The sequence below is a fragment of the Corythoichthys intestinalis genome, chromosome 19 (genome assembly GCF_030265065.1).
Source record: "Corythoichthys intestinalis isolate RoL2023-P3 chromosome 19, ASM3026506v1, whole genome shotgun sequence".
NCBI classification, from domain to species: Eukaryota; Metazoa; Chordata; class Actinopteri; order Syngnathiformes; family Syngnathidae; genus Corythoichthys; species Corythoichthys intestinalis.
The window spans coordinates 9853891-9877302 of NC_080413.1; the positions used below are offsets into that span (position 1 = coordinate 9853891).

The window sequence follows — 23412 nt, forward strand, 5'->3', positions numbered from 1 at the left end:
CTAAATGTCTTAACTACCCTGAAAAGTGAGAACGTTATGACAACAGATGAAAGCGCTCCCCCAATCAATTAAGTGATTCATGAGCATTTGGGCTGATTAATGTGTCAAGCTCAGGTGTCTATTGGGGGTTTCACACCTTCGCGCATAAATGATGGGCTCGTATCGCCGGTAAGAACCCCACATGAGACGGCGAGTGATGGACAGCAGCTCAACCCCCCGTCGACCCCCCGTGAGGCTTTCAGGCTCTCGTCAAGGTCAAAGGCAGACTCTGGAATTGGCGCGCTGGTGGAAAGGTCTTCTCGTCTGCTCTACCATCACCAAATTTTGAGATGTACAGTGGAACCTCAAATTTCAAGGATTGATTTAAACTAGGGGTGTCAAACGATTAAAATTTTTAATCGAGTTAATTACAGCTTAAAAATTAATTAATCGTAATTAATCGCAATTCAAACCATCCATAAAATATGCCATATTTTTCTGTAAATTATTGTTGGAATGGAAAGATAAGACACAAGATGGATATATACATTAAACATACGGTACATAAGGACTGTATTTGTTTATTATAACAATAAATCAACAAGATGGCATTAACATTATTAACATTCCGTTAAAGTGATCCATGGATAGAGGGACTTGTAGTTCTTAAAAGAAAAATGTTAGCACAAGTTATAGAAATTTTATATTAAAACCCCTCTTAATGTTTTCGTTTGAAAAAAATTTGTAAAATTGTCAATCAAAAAATAAACCAGTAGCCCTCCATTGTTGATGTCAATAATTACTTACACAATGCTCATGGGTGCTGAAGCCTATAAAATCAGTCGCACCCAAGCGCCAGCAGAGGGCGGCAAAACTCCATAAAACACAACAAGTGAGCGTTTCACTCTACTGTCATTTAAATCTGTCTGAGCGGGGCATCTGCGTTAATTGCGTCAAATATTTTAACGTGATTAATTAAAAAAAATTAATTAACGCCCGTTAACGTGATAATTTTGACAGCCCTAATTTGAACGTGAATCCAAAGTATAATATCAAAACTTTGGCAAGAAAAATGCCATAACTGGAGTTAAAAAGGTTGAACGCCACTCAGTTTCAGAGTTACACGTTACCATTAATTAGAGATAATAAATTCTATTTATTTGAAATATATTTTACCATGAATTGGACCCCCCCAGCCCCCCAAAATTTTGCATTCTAAGATAAGACCAAAATACAATTAAAAAATGTAATTTTGGATATTCGAGTGTTCTGAGATTGAAATACAACTTGGCATGGCATGTTGTTGAGCTGCAACAATAGTTTCTATAGGCGACTACATTGAGCGTTTAATCGACGAGACTGGAAGAGCGCGCAGGTTTAATAATATGAAAGAACCAAAGGCTTTCTTTGTTTTATGTGTTTCAAGCATAATATATCAAACATATACATGGCTAATACCATATGCCACTTTTTTTTTTTTTTTAAATTGCAGTTGAGACTTTTCATTTCAGCAAATCACCAAACACCGACGTAATCAAGTTCCTACAGCCCTATGGAACAGTGTTCGTCAACGATGACTACGAAAATATTTCCTCAACAAACACTTTTGTCATAACGATGACGAGATTAACGAGCCAAAAATGTGTTTTTGGAGACTTTGTCTTTGCCAGTTTTTGTCTGACGAGACAACAACAAAACAAAATTGCGCAATTGTTTCTGTCACATGTTCACAATGTGTGACATTTTATATGTGTAGTTAGCCTGCATCGTAGCAGTGTCTGCTTGTGTCACTCCTGACACAGAGACTCCATTTTTCGGTTGTTTTTTTCTTTTTTTTTTGGGGGGGGGGGGGGGGGGGGGGGGTTGGGGGGATAGTTCGGTGGCAGTATGAACGCTGAACCTTTCAACAAGTTATTTCCAAGTGTTGTTGCAAGGTACAGTGGTATGAAAAAGTGTCTGAACCTTTTGGAATTTCTCACATTTCTGCATAAAATCACCATCAAATGTGAACTGATGTTTATCAAAATCACACAGATGAAACAACTGCTTTAACACCACTCAAACATTTATAGGTTTTATTATTTTAATGAGGATAGTATGCAAAGAATGACAGAAGGGGGAAAATAAGTAATTGAACCATCACATTTATTATTTTGTGGCCCCCCTTTGGCAACAATAACTTCAACCAGACGCTTCCTGTAGCTGTAAATCAGTCCGGCACATCGATTAGGACTAATCTTGGCCCATTCTTCTCTACAAAACTGCTTTAGTTATGTCAGATTCCTGGGAGGTCTGGCTATGAATCGCTGTCTTATGTCATGCCACAGCATCTCAATGGGGTTCAAGTCTGGACTTTGATTAGGCCATTCCAGAATGTGTATTTTGTTCTTCTGAAACAATTCTGAAGTTGATTTACTTTTGTGTTTTGGATCATTGTCTTGTTGCAGCATCCATCCTCTTTTTAGCTTTAACTGTCTGCAGACGGCCTAAGGTTTTCTTGCAAAACATCCTGATAAACTTCTGAATACATTTTTACATTATTGATTTCAAGTTGTCCAGGCCCTGAGGTTGCAAAACAGCCCCAAATCATGACGCTCCCTCCACCATGCGTCACGGTGGGGATGAGGTGTTCATCTCGGTGAGCTGTTCCATTTTTCCCTCCACACATGACGTTGTGTCTTACTCCCAAGCAATTCAACTCTGGTTTCATCAGTCCACAAAATATCTTGCCAAAACGTCTGTGGAGGGTCCAAGTGCCTTTTTTTAAACTAGCAACAATGTTTTTTTTTTTTTTTTTTTTTTTTTTAGAAACTAGTGGCTTCCTCCGTGGAGTCCTCCCATGAACACCATTCTTGGCCATAGTTTTACATACAGTTGATGTGTGCGTATAGATTTTGGACTGTGCCAGTTATTTCTGTAAGTCTTTAGACACTGTAGCGTTCATTTTTACCCCTCTGAGTATTCTGTGCAGAACTCTTGGCGTCATCTTTGGTGGACGGCCACTTCTTGGGAGGAAAGCAACAGTGCCAAATTCTCTGAATTTGTAGACAACTTCTCTGACTGTCGATTGATGAACATCCAGACTTTTAGAGATGGTTTTGTATCCTTTCCCAGCTTCTTATCAAGACATTTCTTACCAGGTGTGGGTTTTATAGTGGGCAGAGCAGCTTTAGGACTTAAGTGACTTAAAATGTTTGGTAAAAAATGGTCTCAATTGCTCTTTAAGTCTCCTTAGGCAGAGTGTTCACTTACCCCCCCCCCCCCCCCCCCCCATCATTGTTTGCATGCTATCCTCATTAAAATATGAAAACTAGGGCTGTCAAATGATTAAAATTTTTAATCGAGACAGAGATTAAAAATTAATTAATCGTAATTAATCGCAATTCAAACCATCTATAAAATATGCCATTTTTTCTGTAAATTATTGTAGGAATGGAAAGATAAGACACAAGATGGATATATACATTCAACATACTGTACATAAGTACTGTATTTGTTTATTATAACAATAAATCAAAAAGATGGCATTAACATTACTAACACTCTGTTAAAGCGATCCAAGACTTGTAGTTCTTAAAAGATAAATGTTAGTACAAGTTATAGAAATTTTATATTAAAACCCCTCTTCATGTTTTCATTTTAATAAAATTTGTTAAATTTTCAATCAAAAAATTAACTCGTAGCCCGCCATTGTTGATGTCAATAATTACACAATGCTCACGGGAGCTTAAGCCCATAAAATCAGTCGCACCCAAGCGCCAGCAGAGGGCAACAAAACTCCCAAAAACATAAGTAACAAGTAACATTGCACTGTGCTGTCATTTTAATCTGTTTGAGCGGGGCATGTGCGTTAATTGCGTCAAATATTTTAACGTGATTAATTTAAAAAATTAATTACCGTGCGTTAACGCGATAATTTTGACAGCCCTAATGAAAACTTATAAATGTTTGGGTGGTTTTAGTTAAAGCAAACACCTTATTTTCATCTGTGTGATTTAGACAGAAGATCAGATCACATTTGAAGGTGATTTGATGCAGAAATTCCAAAAGGTTCAGATACTTTTTCATACCACTGTAGCTCTCCAACCGGACCCTGGTACTCTTGGTCTAATGTGAAAAGTGCCCTAAGACTCGGATCATAGCGACTCCTGCAATTTTCCGGGAACTGGTCCCTTGTTCCTACACAGCAAATTAGGTCTTCGGCCCCCATAAGGTTACAGAAACTTCAGATGGTTCCTACAGTGCAAAAGCGCCTATTATTTACGATTACACAGTGCGGAGGAAATACGGTCGTCTCGTTTGGGCCCTTAAAAACATCCCCCGCCCGTGCAACATTTGCGCTGCTCGTTAAAATGGAAATGTGGTTAAAATGGCATGGTGAGAGAGGGGGTTGCAAGAGATGACGAGTTGTTGACCTTTATCTCCAGATTCAGATACATTCATTTGAGTGTGGGAGTGAAGGGGAGAGAAGGAAGGAATGGCTGCTGGCCCTGCGCTAGAACCAAAAAAAGTCTTCAAGTACCTGCAAGAAAGATGAAAAGACAGAACAGAAAGAGAAAGAAGGGTGGGGGGGCAGATTGGAGCTAAGGCGGGTTAGGAAAGCGACACAAATGTGCCCTACAAAAGAGAACAGGTGGGATCAAGGAGGATGAATGCTGTCAGGAAAAGGCAAACCTTTTGACCAGGTCCTTGAAATACAAGCTGCAGGAAGCTAGAACATTTTGGTGGACTTCAAACTCTTTGCCTTCAACAATTATTTTCAGGTCTGTAAACTCTTTCGCTCGCCGCTGCTGGTTGAGCTCCTTCAACATTTCTGGGGAGGAAGAAAGAGAAGAAGAAGGAAAACAGACAGCGACATATTTTAAGATTAAGAAGTTGCTTGATTTTCAGGACAGACATGAGCATCAACAGCGTGACACAGAAAAGAAACATTGGAGATAACATTGGTGATGTCAAAGTGAAGAAACAACATCCACACAGTTTTCTCACCTGTGTGAAAAACAAATTAATTTTTTGTGGGAAATTGAACAAAAAATGCTGAAGGTCACTGCGAAAAAACTGCTTTTGGGGAATTATATCTATTTATTTATTTATTTATTTATGTAATTTATGTTGGGCAGACAATTTGTTAAATTTTAAATTTAATGAGCAAATTGTAAATAAAAAATAAAAAAAACACTTGGCAATCAAATGTTTCTCTTGTGTACAATGACTTCAGGGTAAAATAAACCTAATCTACAATAGTGATATTCATATTAAGATTTATTAAAAAACATTCAGTAAAATAAACAATACAATACACTACACACATGAGTAAATAATACTCAATTTTAATACGTAGTAAGTGATATAATCACTTTTAAAAGGTTAGGTAAACCTTACCCAAATTACTTGAGTATATTATTGTTGACGCATTTAAATATAATTTACACAGTAAAATTGGCTCAACTTTACACTATCAAACTAACTGTAAATTGTTACCTCAATTCTACTGAGTAAATTCCATTTTTTACAGTGTATTTATAATACACAACTTTGCGTATTGAATTCTTGTTGAATAACCTGAACATGCACCAACTTTCAGTTTTCTACTGAATAAAGGAGATTATTTTATGAATGAATTGCTATGAAATTCTTCCTGTAAGAGAACATCGGAATAGTCGCAATTAACGTGCAATTGGATTACCGAAATGAACAAATTTACAAGGATATGAATTAGGGATGTCCACATCCGATCGCGAGATCGAAAATCGACCGATCAGGCCATTTTCGAGGATCGGAATCAGGTGAAAAGGATTGGGTTGTTTAATTAAAAAATATATACAAATAGGCCCCGGGTTACAAACGGCAACGTAACCTGAATTTCTGTGTAAACAAGAATTAACCCTTTAAAATTTCAAAATAACCATCCAAAAAGTCCCACAGTTTTGTATTTTGTTTAATGATGGAGGTTACACTGTCCTCTAGTGGCAGCGTTGGCTCTGGTTGGACTGTCGATCCATTCAGGAGCACTCAGACATCTCCCATGGATAAAGGATAGCTGTGTTCTGGTTTGGCCCACATAAGGCTGTAAGTTGTTTCAGCTAATATATGTTTTTTTTAATGCATTTGTAATTAAGTTTGGAGCTACAGTTTGTGGAGTTACATGTGAGCAATTTGCTATGAGAATTGTAAATACGTTAGCATTCGTAGCATTTAAGCTAGCGGACTTTTGTGAAGCAAATTAGGCTAATTTAATCTACTAAATTTATATATTGATCAGACTAGATGGACGTTTGAACACCAATCGTTTTGTGTCGAGTGTTTTATTGTTAAAACAGACGTGTACATGTGTGTAACAGCTTTACAAATTGTCAAAAGGAAGTCAAAAGCTTCAAAAAGCACAATTGCTTTTTCTGTCAAGCTGAACAACTTCACGTTTAGCGAGGATAGAAGTCATGTTAATAAAGTAAAGTAAAAAATAATACACTGTGAAGTACAATTAGGAAAAAAAAAAGTACGTTGTAGCCCGGGGACTACCTGTATTTATGTTTTTCTGCTTCATGCTCGTACAGCGCCTCAGCCTCTAACCCTCTCTCCTGCTAAGCAGTGCGGCCAAACTGCCCAGCTTGCGTTTGGTACTCAAAGTTAACGGCGATTGAAAGGTTTGTTGCTTTGATCTTGTCAGATAACCTTGGTAGCGCTACGATCTAAGGTGCAAAAGTGTGCTGTAGCAACTCATTGTGCAAGTGAGAGGCTGTTCTAAGCAGCGTGAGAATCAAAACGTGAATGAATTTGAGTGGACTCACTCAATGAAGCGTTGAATAAAGACAACCATTTTTCTACGTTATTCTTGTTTAAAAATAATTCACGTAATGAATGCGGCACGGTCGAATAGTAACATGTTTGGAACTTTTGCTTAAAAAGGAAAAAAAAACAACAACTTGGATCTGGACCTCGGTATCTCAGATTCTCAAAATCAGGTGACTCGGACTCTGGACTCGGCTGGAAGAATATGCGATCGGGACAAGCTTAATATGAATCAAGACCCTTACTATTTTTTGTCAAGCGTTTCATTCATTGCTATCTGAACAGCTTATCCTGACGAGGGTCACAGGGGTGCTGGAGCCTATCCAGCTAACAACGGGCAGGAAATAAGGTACTAGGGCTAAAGCTATCAATTATTTTAGTAGTCGATTAATCGATGAACTAGTTAGTTCGAATAAACGAGTAATCATTTCAGGAACATGAAAAAATAAAATACCTGAACTGAGCCTCAAATGGTATAAAAAAAATACTGTAAATAAATGAGGATCGAAGGATCTGGTTAATTTACACAGCAAAATTCCGCTAGCTTTTTTTTTTAAACAATGCTCTAACAAATGTGACTCGCAAATGGGCACATATTCCCACAAAAATGGCTAAATGTATCAATAAACTACATTACAAATGCAATTAAAAAACAGCTTATGTTGGTCTTAACAGGGAGCAGCTGGATTCAGCCATGTGAAATGAACTATGTCATACTCACTGTTGCCACTACAGGGCAGTGTATCCACCCAAATTAATAAAACGCAGTGCAAACACTTTCAAAACAAACCATTACAACGCCGCTTTAATTAAACGAATACTCAAAGCAACAAAATTTAATTTGAATCTTTTTCTAAGTGAATTACTCGAGTTAATCAATTAATCGTTGCAGCACTACATGTTACACCCTGAACTGGCTGCTAGCCAATCGCAGGCGTTGACCAACTTAAAAACGAAATTAAACATACGAAATTCTAGAAAATTTGGAACACCCTGTTAATGGATTGTCCTACTTTCCGTGTAGTCGACTTTCCACTGACGCGATCTGCTTACTCCCAAACGTAATCATCACAATGCCTTTATAATCGGACGACAACCAAACTGAGAAAGAGTCACGCTCAGAGCTAACGGATGCAAATTCGGTGTAGTCTCGCCTCGTTGGACCCACTGCGGCGATGGGTCGGAGGCGCTTGTTTTCCTGGTGTCTTAATGAGGCGCCATGAGGGGATGCTGAGAGGAAATATCAGCGGGTGGTGGGGTGAAGTGGGGGAGACGCCATGCTTCGTAATCCAGAAGGCCACTTTGTGAACGTACACAAGCCATAATGTGCCGTATTATGGTTATGGACACTGTTCGTGTGCGGTTACAGCTTTTGATTGCAAGTGCTGGCTGTGAGGATGACAGTTGGAACATTTGGTAAACAGTGGAGTTTGTGACTCGCAAATGGGCATCCCGCAAATGACTCAGAAAACATGCTGTACTAGTCATGGCAGTTCTGAAATTTGTACAATACCTTTTTTTTTTTGGATGACTGCACAACATTTGCACATGGTTGCTATACTTAATCAGTACTGATCAAAATCCTTTTTATATCAGCTTACTTTTTGTTAATCGGCCGATGGTCGATATTGGAAAAAAGTCGATATATAAGTCCAATGTATTGGCGGTAGCCGCTGGTATCTAGCGATACCACTGTAAATTGCTATTCTATTTAAGACCAGGCATGAAAATGGATCAGGGGTTAAAAAGGTGAGAAGGGTGTGGAGGAAATATGTTCCGGTAGGGCAGTCCCAAACGACAAATTTTTCCCGATTAGTCAGCCGACTATTTTTACAATTTTTTTTTTAACATTTTTTTTTTTTTTTTACTAATTTAGCAATTCAACTTTTGTTGACGCTTATTAATTCACAAAAACATTTTGGAACACTTAAATTCTTTATTAAAGTACAAATAAACATGTAAATAACTATAATTGATCACACATGAACACTGAGGTCGAATGCTGATTACACTTTACATGCACGTTCTTTCCTTTAATTTCGACCAACTTGAAATAGTGTTTATATCTCCACCTCGTAAACGGCAAATTTTCCTCTGAATGCTCTACCATCATATCCCTCTGCATCTGTTTTGCGTGCGTGTGTGTTTGCCGCACGCGCTGTTCCAGTTTGTGTGTGAAAACACCGGCTCATAGCGCACGTACTCTGAAGTACGTGCGCTATGAGGCTCGAGCTTTTACGTCACAGAATGGGGGATCACGTGAGATTTGACAACAACGCAGCCATATTGGAAGCAGGTCTGGCTCGCGGGACATTAAACTTTAACTTGCCAGTTCAATAAAGAGACAAACTCGTTACTAAGGCGAAGAACAGATATGTGATCAAATTTAAGGATGTGAACAATGTTGACCCTTACGAGCAAGCCGAAGACTAATGGAGTAAAGATGTCGACAGGCTTCCACAATTACGCGAAATGGACATTCTGCTGTATTTATTGTTTGGTGTATGTTACTAAACTCATCAGCGATTCCGAAATTACAAATGGCTACAAAAGTACGAACAATTTTGCTGCGGATGTGTGCAGGACCTGCACATTATGACCGTATCAAACGGCAACTCCATCGTTCTTACAAAGGTAGGCTATGTGTGTTTACTATTTTCATTGCCATGAACCTGAACGCACCCCAAGTCTTGGATGACAAATAAACAGAGCAGAGTAGACTCGCTACGGCTGATAGTTTCTTCAATTTATTCAAAGTAAGTTACGCACCGCTTTTGACCGTCAGTAACGGTAACGGCGTTGTAACGGCAGAAAAAATAATTAGTTAGATTACCCCGTTACTGAAAAAATAACGCCGTTATGTAACGCTGTTATTTATAACGGCGTTATTCCCAACACTGTTCGTGAGTAAAGTGTTTGCATTTAGTTTTATTGGTTTGGGTGGATACATTACCCTCCAGTGGCAACATGAATATGACATAACTCATTTCACATGGCTGAATCAAGTTGCTCCCTGTTAAGACCAACATAAGCTACGTTTTTGTTTGAGCTAATGCTTTTTTAATCAATTCATAATTTAGCTAATAGGTATAATTAGCAATTTTTGTGGGAATATATGTTTGAACCATTTGTTGACAGCATGTTAAAAAAAAAAAAAAGTTAGCATATTATAGCATTGAAGCTAGCAGACTTTTGCTATATAAGTTAGCCAGTTGTTCTTTTATTGTACTTAGATCCTCATCGATTTATTTTTTTAGACCGTTTGAGGCTCAGCTCATGTACTTGATTTTTTTATGTTCCTTATCCGATTACTCGATTATTCAAACTAACTAGTTCATTGATTAGTCGACTACTAAAATAATTGATAGCTGCAGCCCTAATTTAATGTTACCAATGATTTCAGTCCATAACAGTCCAGTCAACATTTTGAGTTCCACAACAATTCTGTTCTATTGTGTTATGTATACATTAGGGCTGTCAAAATTATCGCATTAACAGGCAGTAATTAATTTTTTTTAATCATGTTGAAATATTTGAGGCAATTAACCACCACCCCGCTCAAACAGATTAAAATGACAGCACAGTGTAATGTCCACTTGTTACTTGTGCATTTTGGCGTTTTGTCGCCCTCTGCTGGCGCTTGGGTGCGACTGATTTGATGGGTTTCAGCACCATGAATGAGCATTGTGTAATTATTGACATCAACAATGGCGACCTACTAGTTTATTTTTTGATTGAAAATTTTACAAATTTTATTAAAACGAAAACATTAAGACGGGTTTTAATATGAAATTTCTATAACTTGTACTAACATTTATCTTTTAAGAACTACAAGTCTTTCTATCTATGGATCGCTTTAACAGAATGTTAATGTTAATGCCATCTTGTTGATTTATTGTTATAGTAAACAAATACACTACTTACGTACCGTATGTTGAATGTATATATCTGTCTTGTGTCTTATCTTTCCATTCCAACAATAATTTACAGAAAAATATGGCATATTTTATAGATGGTCTGAATTGCAATGAATTACGATTAATTAATTTTAAGCTGTAATTAACTCGATTAAAAATTTTAATCGTTTGACAGCCCTAGTATATATTAAGCATAAAGTGAACATTTAACAAAAGAGGGGTGGTCAGTGGCGTGGCCAACAAATTTATTGGGGGGCCGTGGCCACCCTCTGGTGGCGCCACTGTCTTGAAGGACTTTGGAAAGTGCAGTTCTAATACCCAGCATGGACCCATGAAAAGTAGACCTGACATGGAAAGAAATTGCAATTTGTCCTTCCAAAACATTCTGAAAAAGAGACCTCGATGACCAGGCCCACATTAGCCTTCGTCTGCTGAGTGCGCAGTCCACAGTCTTTCCGACAATAACGCAGCTACTGTATTATGACTGTCTCTCGCAACTGTATAGAACATGGCCTTGGTTCTCGCAAAAGAACATTATTATTTCCTTTGCACTGGAACTCAAACTGTCTAGTAGTTGAACTAATCACGTTTCTGTATAGATAATGGTTCTCTTTTGTGAGTGTTGTGTGCGTAATCTTTCAAGTGAGCACTTGACAGTTCGGTGGATAGCATGATTTGAAGGCGATTATTTGGTTGACATTCAGCAGCCATTACCATTCACTGCTCAGTGCGTTGTAAGCTATCATAAGAGATGCTGCGAAATATTATCCAATTACACTGACTATTTTTTTTTTTAAAACTATGAATAATGTATTTTCAAGTAGGAGTGGGAACCTCTTGGAACCTCACGATACGATACAGTTTGCGATACAAAGCTCATGATAATGATGACGATACAGCGATACAATGATTATCGATACATTGGTCAGGAAATCATTTTAGGATATTCTAAAAACAACTAATAAACAGAAAAACAAGCTTCTGCTGTGAATTGGAATGAGTTTATCACTAGTAGACGTCCAATCTGTTTGAACTGGGAGGGACCATTTCAAACAGATTGAACATCTATGGCCGTCAGTAGCGGCCAATGCCAGGCAATGAGGTAATTTTGGGCCATTTAACTCATTTGCTCCCAAAAACATATAAATACGTTCTATTTTTAATTGTTTCAGTGCCCCAAAGATGTATCTATACGTCTTTTACGTTTTGTTTTGTTTTTTTCAAAAAAGACATCTATGGGTCGTGTTTCAATTTACCTCCAAAGCACAAAGCTGCAAATCCATTTTAAAGCAATAAAACTGGCCACTGGAGGGCAGTAGCGCATTTGGTAGGACCCGTAACCCGATTCAACAGCAACGAACGTCCAAGCCGCATATCCGGGCGCCGGCGAAAGACGACCGAATGGATGCCAGGCGATGGACGACCGAGCAGAACAACCAGTTGGATGCCCGGGATGCCAGGCGCTGGACGACCGAGCAGAACGACCGGGACCACTAGTGCAGAGGACGATGCCTTTGAGTCCGTGCTGCTCGCGAGCAGAGCCCGCAGAGACTAAAAAAAATTCATCTTTATGAGACAGATGGCAATGAGGGAAAAGTTTAACCGGCTGTCGCGGACAGAACAGCGTCATCTTTCAGTTAGTTATGTGTAAATAAATAGTTAGTTTGCTATCAAAAGCTCTATTTGTCTTGTTGTTTATCTTATTTTGTAAAAGCAAAACATTCAGATGGTTGGGATGTAACTAAAGCAAAAAATAGCTGTGTTAAAGTCAAAGTTATGTTTGAAATGTATGCTTTCACAAAAAGCTCAATTTCTCCGGTTTTTCATCAGAAATAGGGGAATTGCTCAAACTAAGCTATTTTCTAATGCTTGATTTCTAAAAAATGGAAAAAGATACTAACTTTTTATTTTTCTGCTAAAAGAGAGTCTAATCTTTCTTTTGGTGGGTTCCATGTTCATATAGCAATTGAACAGAATTTTTTGTGGGCCTTGCAAAATCAGTCAAAATCCAGTAAAACGGCCGGGAGCGAAGGGGGTTGCTCCGGTGAAAATGGCTGGGAGTGAATGAGTTAAGGTCATTTACCGGTTGATTTTCAGTTACTTCCTGTTGATTTTGGGGTATTTTATGGGTCACTTCCTGTTCATTTTGTGTTACAGAACAGGAAGTGACCTGGGAATCACCCAAATGACTAGGCAGTGACTCAAACTCAATAGGAAACGACCTGGAAATGCCCTAAAATAAACAGTAAGTGACCTATAAGCCCTGAAAATCTGACAGGATGAATGTGAATGATTTGGTTTCAAACGAACGAACGTTCCCAGTCTAAATGAATTGGGTGTCGAGCACCGTCAAGGCAGCCTTAGAGGTAACTGAGACACTATTATGCGCATATTATGGAGCATATCGATAACCTTTTGGGATACAAAGTATCACGATACAGTGGGGCAAATAAGTATTTAGTAAACCACCAATTGTGCAAGTTCTCCTACTTGAAAAGATTAGAGAGGCATGTAATTATCAACATGGGTAAACCTCAACCATGACAGACAGAATGTGGGAAAAAAACAGAAAATCACATTGTTTGATTTTTAAAGAATTTATTTCCAAATTACAGTGGAAAATAAGTATTTGGTCACCTACAAACAAGCAAGATTTCTGGCTGTCAAACCGGTCTAACTTCTTCTAACGAGGCTCCACTCGTTACCTGTATTTATGGCACCTGTTTTAACTCATTATCGGTATAAAAGACACCTGTCCACAACCTCAGTCAGTCACACTCCAAACTCCACTATGGCCAAAGACCTGTCGAAGGACACCAGAGACAAAATTGTAGACCTGCACCAGGCTGGGAAGACTGAATCTGCAATAAGTAAAACTCTTGGTGCAAAGAAATAAACTGTGGGAGCAATAATTAGAAAATGGAAGACATACAAGACCATTGATAATCTCCCTCGATCTGGGGCTCCATGCAAGATCTCACCCCGTGGCATCAAAATGATAAGAAAGATGAGCAAAAATCCCAGAACCACAAGGGAGATTGGGGGTTAGTGAATGACCTACAGAGAGCTGGGACCACAGTAACAAAGGCTACAATCAGTAACACAATGCGCCGCCAGTGACTCAAATTCTGCAATGCCAGACGTGTCCCCCTGCTGAAGAAAGTACACATCCAGGCACGTCTGCGGTTCGCTAGAGAGCATTTGGATGATCCAGAAGAGGACTGGGAGAATGTGTTATGGTCAGATGAAACCAAAATAGAACTTTTTGGTAGAAACACAGGTTCTGGTGTTTGGAGGAGAAAGAATACGGAATTGCATCCGAAGAACACCATACCCACTGTGAAGCATGGGGGTGGAAATATCATGCTTTGGGGCTGTTTTTCTGCAACGGCACCAGGACGACTGATCTGGGTAAAAGAAAGAATGAATGGGGCCATGTATCGAGAGATTTTGGGTGAAATTCTCCTTCCATCAGCAAGGGCATTGAAGATGAGACGTGGCTGGGTCTTTCAGCATGACAATGATCCCAAACACACAGCCAGGGCAACAAAGGAGTGGCTTCCTAAGAAGCATTTCAAGGTCCTGGAGTGGCCTAGCCAGTCTCCAGATCTCAACCCCATAGAAAATCTGTGGAGGGAGTTGAAAGTCCGTGTTGCCCAATGACAGCCCCAAAACATCACTGCTCTAGAGGAGATCTGCATGGAGGAATGGGCCAGCAACAGTGTGTGAAAAGCTTCTGGAGAGTTACAGAAAACGTTTGGCCTCGGTTATTGCCAACAAAGGGTACATAACAAAGTATTGAGATGAACTTTTGGTATTGACCAAATACTTATTTTCCACCATGATTTGCAAATAAATTCTTTAAAAATCAAACAATGTGATTTTCTTTTTTTTTTTTTTTTTTCCTACATTCTGTCTCATATGGTTGAGGTTTACCCATGTTGACAATTACAGGCCTCTCTAATATTTTCAAGAGGGAGAACTTGCACAATTAGTGGTTGACTAAATACTTATTTGCCCCACTGTATATCACCATTTCGATATTTTGTCACACCCCTATTTTCAACTATGTCTGCAACGTATAGTGACAGGCAGGACAATTCAATGCTCACAATAAGCTACCTGGTGCCATTCATACTACAGAACAATAGCTTTGCGTTCAACTAAAGTGCCAGATTCCATTTTGACGATTATTATTTTCGCGGATCAGTATGAATTATTATGTTGGAAAACCGCCATGACCTCTTTCTAAATTAATACGTTGCCAGCAGGAATTTGAGATGTTTCGGTACTGTATCGAATGTTTCTTGCAAGTACAAATACTATTATACTCCGAAAGAAAATGCGAGGGTCTAACGTACAGACGGTTCTGGAAATCCCCAACTGGATACACAGCTGCATCTCTTTTAAGAATTTGCCCCAACACCCCCACCGAAACACAAAAGCATTCCACTCCAGCTCTTCTTGTCAGCGGGGCCGACCCTCGGACGACAGTGAATTAGTTTGGACTCTCCTGCAAAAAATGATATGGCTCTCGCCTCCAATCATCCACACCGTATAAGACCCCTTTACACCGTGAATAGAGCCCCTAGAGGGGGTGGGATGGGGGTCCGGTGAGCAAACAAAGGCCGCCTCCCTTGGAGCCACGCAGACACACCTGAATGCCTGAGAGAAGAGCTAATCGTAGCTTCCAAGAGGAGTAGCAGGGTGGAAGGATTTGCCCTGGAACAACCCGTGAAACTAAAATGGCGTACCCCATTCTTCAGTGCGGGGGAACGCCAAACCTACGTCTCAATACGAGAAAGATGCGCCGAGGGACGTCAAGAGGAGTAACAAAGACCTACGCTAGCTCTCGCCGTTGGGTCGCCGGGCGGACGAGTTCACAACAGGAGCAGCTCAATGTTGATTGGTTCCTTAGCGGCCTAGTAACGGCGACTATGCCCAATTGGGGTTCTCGGGTACGCCGACCAATCCGCGGGTGCCAACGCCTTGCCAATGCCAAAAAAGTTACGTAGCGAGACACGATAGGTGGCCCAGAAATGACGCGATGTCGGTTGCCGATCTCGGAGCCATTTTGCGGTTCGGCACAGATTTGACAAGCGGGTGGGAGTTGCCGCCATTTTGTCATCAAGGCATAGATGTTGGTGGGCTTTGTGATGTTCAAATGTGATGTGATGGACTTGTGAGGTTCATGTGTGAAGATATTGTCTAAAAAAATGACATTTTTTCTTGTTGAAAGCATTATTAGGAAAAGCATTTTCCAATATAAGCAAAAAAGGAATTAAATGTTTGTTGTTAAAGCATTTTTTAGCATATTTATTGTTGTTTACAGGCAACATCTCTTAAGTATTTTTCTTTTTTTTTTTCCCCAAAATTTTTTTCAGCATTTCTTTACTTTATGAATCCATTTCTTTTGCCATAGCATTAGCAACATGTATGTAAAAAAACTACTTATATACATACTATATATTTGCTTATACTTATATACTTTAATACACATTTTTTTTGCATATGAAATATCTTATGCACCTCCCTTCCAAATCTTATTTATATTGTAACTAACTAATTAATCTTTTTTCCTCCAGCATTTATTTGTTGTTAAACTGTTATTTTTAAATATGTATATTTCTTTGTTGTCTTGTATATGGAAACAATAACTAATTTTAACACAATTAGAAAATTTACACTTTGGCTTTATTGTTTTTTTACAAACAGTATCTTTAGGTTCTAATCTAAGTAATTCACCTTTTTTCTATATTTTTGATTAGAAGCTATTTTCAGCATTATAAATATACTTTACATTAAAAAAAAACATCAATCTTTGTTAATTAATCAACTAAAATGTTTTGCTTGTTGTTGATTTTTTTATCCAGACATTTTCTGGACTTCTGTTTTTAAAATGAAAGTCCCCCAAAAGAACAAAAATGTTCTCATTCCGCCCTTTTTTGTCCGCTTTTAAAGATTTAATGGTAAAACGACGCTGGCTTAATTGGCCGGAAAACAAACCAGCACCGCAAGCCGATCAATAATTCAATATACAACTTGACTTTTATGTTTTTATTCCGAGCGTAAAGAGGCAGGGCATATTTTATGACGTACATTAAATATTACATTAAATCAAATGTATTAAAGTATTTATGGCGCTTACTCTTTTCTTTTTTGTGTTACAAATGGAATTTTCCAAATCAAAATGGATTTCATTTTGTAAATGATTATGTTTTTGTATTTTTATAAATTCGATGCAATCATTCATTGGCATATTTCAGGAATAATTATAAGGTCTTCTTCGTTTATTGTCATTTTTGTGATAAATAGATGTATTCCTTTCAATGTAATTAGTACTAACAAGTGCAACTTACCCCACAATGTAATTCTTAATTAATCTTATAAAATCATTTTGTAAAAGTTTTTGGATTTCAAAAGGCAAACAGAACGGAACACGAAAATAAAAATGAAGCTGAAGGGTTCATTATTAATAAATATAAGTACACTTTGTAATTAAAATAGATGTAATTTGAACAAATCTACTTCCACAATGACTCAAAGCTTTCATTTAAAATACAGCCATTAAATATAAAAATCTAATGCAGTATGTTTTAATAATAATTTAAAAAGTATTTTTAGTTTCTAAAAGAAAAATATGCATTCTTTTAGTTTTCTGAGTGTCAAACCGTAAATAAGAAATCTATTGTTTACAAAAGCAAATAAAATTCAGATTAATAATCATATGTTTGAGATTGTTTTTTAACGTGATAATTTTGAAAGACCTAAAATGACTTTTTTATGAACGTATTTGATTTAAAAAATCCATTCAATTATTGTTTTTTAAAAAACATTTCATATTCTGCGTCAACACTTGAAATGGACTTTAGCGCATAAATGCACATATTTTATAATTTAATTGAAAACATTTTTTTTTACATCCACACAACCACATCTAATACTTATTTTTTCAAAAAAATACAAGAAATTCATGTTGAAATATGCATTTTTATATCCGTCGTTTTATCTATAATCGCATAAAATGAAAGTAAGGACTATTTTCCTGTCTTTTAAAACATTAAAAGCCGAAAATCAAAGGCTTGCAAATGTTTTTTTTGTTGTTTGCGTGTTGAAAAACAAGCCAGGATCAAAGCCGTCGGCGTCCTTGTTTCATCGTACGGTCACGTGACAAAGTCAGATGGCGTCCAATGGCGTCAAAACATTCCTCTTTCCAATCAGCCGCATTCATTCCGCAGGAAATCCTCTCGGATCTTCAACGACTCTTCACTCTCGCCGCTTGGGAGAATAGTCCGTGATGACGCTCTTCGTTTCATGTCTTATTTTTATATCCTCTTTCCTGCTCAAAAGTGCTGAGTTAAGAAGGCGCTTGTCAAGGGGCCAGCCGTAAGCGAGGGGTTGGGGGGGGGGGGTCTTCAAGAACGATGTAAGGTCTCTTTGTAGGGGAGCGGGACCTGGGCTCGGGAGGTTCAGAGGTCAGGCGGTACTCTGAGGACAACTGAGGGCAAATTCAAGTACAAGCTCAAAGGGAAAAAGTCTGTCAAGGACCCCAAGGGGGGGTGTGGCTTCAATGTTAGCCACGCCGAATGGAAGAGGGGCCCCGTCGGTTACATATTATCATACAAAAGTCTCGTAATGGGACCGTAGAAGGCTAAAGTAATGCACATAGTCTATAGAGTTTGGTCTTTAGTACACAAACTGTAATCACGTAATTTATATTATTATTTAATACAATTCAAGGTGTAAATATGCCAAAATGATCGAAATTATGTTTAAAGTCAGTTTTTGGTCAACTTGAACATGTAAAATATGGATTGCTTAACATTTTTGTGTTTTTTTGTTAATTGACAGGCACTGTATTTGTGTATATTTTTCAACATAATTATGTAGGCTTTTTATACAAACACTAGCAATGTAATTTCATGCAAGTAAAAACGTACACTAGTTACACTTAAACTACCTTATGCACAAAACGTCTGACTTTTTCAATATTAACAAAATATAGAGTTGATCAAAGATTTTATTTTAAAATCTGATTAAAAAGTCTAGGTTTAAAATGTAAATTGATACAGTTAAAGCCATTTAAAATTACGTTGAAATAACTAAAATTTCATTTCAAGTTTGTTTGATTAAAAGCTGACCAGCACGTGAAAATATATACATTATTTTTACCTTTTTTATTTGATTCATTAATGTTTGATTATTAGAAATCTTAATTGTATGGAAGCTGCTGTCATGATAATCAGGGATGCAGCTATCAATTATGTTAGTAGTCGATTAATCCATCAACTAGTTAGTTCAAAAAATTGAGTAATCTGATTAGGAACATTTAATCCGATGTAGAAAATATTTTAGGAAATGTAAAATATTTCTTCGATCTATGCAGGATTCCACTTTCATTCATAAATAAATTTTAAAACCTGAGCTTCGCCTCAAATGGTATGAAAAAAATAGATAAATGAGGATCTAAGTACAAAAAAGAACAATTGGCTAACCAGCATAGAAAAAGTGCGCTCGCTTAAATGCTATAAAATGTTTATTTTTTTTAAACAATGTTATTAACAAATCGTTCAAACTCATATTCCCACAACATAACGGCTAAAAAAACCGCTGAACTAAATTTCAAATTCATAAAAAAAAAAAAAAAAGCATGAGCTTATGTTGGTCTTAACAGGGAACAGCTGGACTAAGCCATGTCACATGAGTTATGTCATATTCACTGTTGCCACTAGAGGGCAGTGTATCCATCCAAATCAATAAAACTAAATGCAAACACATTCAAAACAAAGCCATTACGACGCCACCCTAATTAAATTAATACTCGAAGCAGCAAAAATTGAATCAAAGCTTTTTTTCCCAATCAAATTACTTGAGTTAATCGATTAATCGCTGCAGCACTAATGCTAATATGACATAGATATTGTATTTTTTTTTTTTTTTATATCTGTCCATGCAAAAGAAAATCTATGTTTCCCTTTTTACTGCAGTAATATCGGTTACTAGAGATAGACCGATTATCGGTGCCGATATTAGGAAATTTGACGTATATCGGTATCGCCTTTTATTAAAAATCTGACCTGCCGTTGTGAAAAAATCTATTTAAAATTGGGTTATTTCGGCTCAAATGCAGCCGCGCCTCCCTCAAATGCACTTGTATTCACCCCGTCCTCTGATTGGCTAAATGGTCATTCAGTCATTAATGGTTTTTATTTGCATTTACTAGAGATAATGCTGAGCCTGAGAACTCCTGCACTTATTTTTTTGTTTGTTTGAAGTAAAATTATTTCAGTTATATTGAAATTTTATTTTTTTTATTGTGAAAAGAACTCAGGGAGCAATTATACATTTTAATTTAACAGTACAAGAGGTGCTGCTGAGCCTGAGAACTCCCTGCATTTTTTTTCTATAGTAGTTTCTGTGGAAAAGTTTCAGAGAGCGATTTATTTAACCTTTTATTCCACTTTATAAGAGATCTTCTGAGTCCAGGAAATTCAGGCACTTCTGTAGCTATTATTTTCTATTTGTGTGATTAAAAAAAAACATGCTTAGGCAAAGTTCAGTGTTTGCATTATTGAAAATTTTTAAGCCAATTTTTACACTTTTACCACGAATGAACAAGCTCCAAAAATCGGTTATCGGCCTCTCTAACTACTAATAATCGATATCGGTCCTGAAAAACCCTTTGCGGTCAATCTCTATCGGCTATCGATAATGGAAATTATGACGTCACACAGATAATCCAGATCATTAAAAAAATTCAACTGATAATGCAATCTGATGATCATATACTTGATTTAGCCTCCAAATGTGCGCACTTGACAGCTTGGTCCAATTCTGCGCCTCAACCCCTCCTGAAAGGCATTTTTCTGCAATGAAGTATTTACTTTGTAAGTATTACTATTAATCAATTAATATACATTGTTTAGATGTTTGAATTTATCAATTGTTCACAATTTATGTGGAAAAAGTAGCAATAAATTCTCATTTTTGCACAGTAACATTTGCTCTTGTGTATAATTTAAAATCATATCTACTATACATCTTTTAATAGAGTTATCGGCTTAACATTATCAGTTATTGGCTGGAAGGAGGAGGAAACTTATGGTTATCCTTTGAAAAATGCATTATCGTGCATCACTACTGTTTACCTAAAACAAAACACAAGGTATAATATTTTGTGACAGTAACAAAACTATTTTCATACATATTAGTTCAAAACCACTCTACGATGTTCCTGCAAAAAAAAAAAAAAAACTTTATGTTACCTCAAATCAGTACTTTATGATTTTGAGGATTTTCCCAACGATAAATGCGGTTTTATCCCCGTAAATGATGAAATATTCTAAATCAGAAGTGAATTGCAAACAAAAATACAAATACATAAACATTTAAAAAACACAAATCAGAAGATAGCAAAGTTCAATCTTGGTTTACACACAGTGTAACTCCTGTTCCTGCTGTATTCTGGCATGTTTAATCTCAGTAATGAAAATTTTAACCAATGTCACTTAGTGAACATCAAAACATTCATTCTATAATGCATTGACCGATTACACTTGACAACAAGGAATCCCCTTTGCAAGCTACCACAGAGCGACAGACGCCATGACAGCACGCGCGCACCACATATACTTTAACTCCGACCGCCAAAAACTGGGACACCGCTGTCGGTACCGCCCCCCTGAATTGCTCGAGCGGGGAGAAAAAACAGGGTGACGACAATCCATGTGCAAACAAACATGCAAAAATGCAATAAATGTGACCATTTTCCATTGTGATGACTGCGCTACACTCATGTGTTTATAACATGTGGCTCACCGAATTGGAGGGTCAACAAATTCGAAGCAAAATTCTTTGAGCGTCTTTGATGTTTAATGTCATTTGATGGCCATTAAAAATACATAAAATGGAGTTTAGAGGAATTTCTTTGTGACTATTACAAGAAATAAATGAACTTTAGACACAAACAAAAAGGACTTAAACAGTATTTTACACATTTCCGCGTTGTACCACAGGAATGTCTCTGAAAACTGGGACACCCACGAATAATTTAAAACAGGACGAAACTAGGGCTGCAGCTATCGATCATTTTAGTAATCGATTAATCTATCAACTAGTTAGTTCGAATAATCGCGTAATCCGATTAGGAACATTTAATGTGTTGCACAATCAATTTTAGAAGATATAAAACAAAGGCTTGCTAAGATTGCACTATCAAAAGAACATTAAATAAAAATTGTTTCATCAAACAATGCAGAATTTCACTTTAATTTGAAAATAAATGAAAATACCTGAGCTTAGCCTCAAACGGTATTAAAACAAAAATAAATAGATGAGGATGTAAGTACAAAGAACAAATGGCTAACACATAGCAAAAGTCTGCATGCCTGAATGCTATAAAATGCTAAAAAAAAAAAAATTCTTTTCCTACATTACTCTAAACAAATTGTTCAAACACAATATACCGATAAAAAAAATTTCAAACGCATAAAAAAACATTAGCTTATATTTAGGGTTGTTCCGATCATGTTTTTTTGTTCCCGATCCGATCGTTTTAGTTTGAGTATCTGCCGATCCCGAAATTTCCCGATCCGATTGCTTTTTTTTTTGTGCTCCCGATTCAATTCCAATCATTCCCGATAATTTTTCCCGATCATATACATTTTGGCAATGCATTAAGAAAAAAATGAATAAAACTCGGACGGATATATACATTCAACATACAATACATAAGTACTGTATTTGTTTATTATGACAATAAATCCTCAAGATGGCATTTACATTATTAACATTCTTTCTGTGAGAGGGATCCACAGATAGAAAGACTAGTAATTCTTAAAGGATAAATGTGACTTTGTATATTGTGACTAAATATTGCCATCTAGTGTATTTGTTGAGCTTTCAGTAAATGATACTGTAGCCATTTAGCTGTTCTGCCCAAATGCATGATGGGAAGTGCAACCATGACTGTGGGTAGTGGCACCAATTGTCTGTGGGGAAGCTAATCATTCCCCACAGAATTACATCTCTGCATTGGGATGTAACATAGAGTGTTAAGGAAAAGATCAACCACTACCGTCCTTCCCCACATTGCTTCCCACAATATTTCTAATTGTTGAGAGAGGGATTTTAAGGCTTTAGCCAATTAAAAAGAGGCTCCAAAGACTGCCAAAATTCTCTCTACTCATTTTACGCTGCCTGTTAGCGCTATATATATAGGTAAAACGGCACCATTATAGATTGAACGCGACAATGCGTGCATGGGTCGTGCAGCGCATGCGTTAATTGCATTAAATATTTTATCGTGATTAATTTTTAAAAAATTAATTACCGCCGTTTACGCGATAAATTTGATAGCCCTACTTTAAGCCAAACCTAAAGACTCTGGATGAATGTAAGACATTTTGTCTGTAACGTTAAATACAATTAGAAAACGATTTGATTAAAAAATATATATATATATATTAAAAACATTTAAAATATTTTTTTGCCGATTCCGATACCTGGAAAATGATGCCGATCGATCGGGACATCTTTACTAAATGCTATAAAATGCTAAAGTTTTTTTTTTTTCCCTACAGTTCTCTAAACAAATTGTTCAAAGACAATATACCGATTAAAAAATTTCAAACGCATAAAAAAAAAACATTAGCTTATTTTGGTCTTTACAAGGAGCAGCTGGATTCAGCCATGTAAAATAAGTTATGTCATAATCACTTTTTTTTTT

The 23412-nt window shown here is 37.1% G+C and overlaps 1 protein-coding gene across 4 annotated transcripts in view; it reads right to left on the minus strand.

Annotated features, from left to right (window-relative positions):
* Nucleotides 1-23412, minus strand: part of LOC130907439 (kelch-like protein 29) — a 501705-nt gene that overhangs the window by 146249 nt on the left and 332044 nt on the right. For all 4 annotated transcript variants that reach the window (XM_057822529.1, XM_057822530.1, XM_057822531.1 and 1 more), the window contains one exon: nt 4654-4792. In XM_057822529.1, the coding sequence (XP_057678512.1) occupies nt 4654-4792 (139 nt within the window). The remainder of the gene's footprint in view (nt 1-4653; nt 4793-23412) is intronic.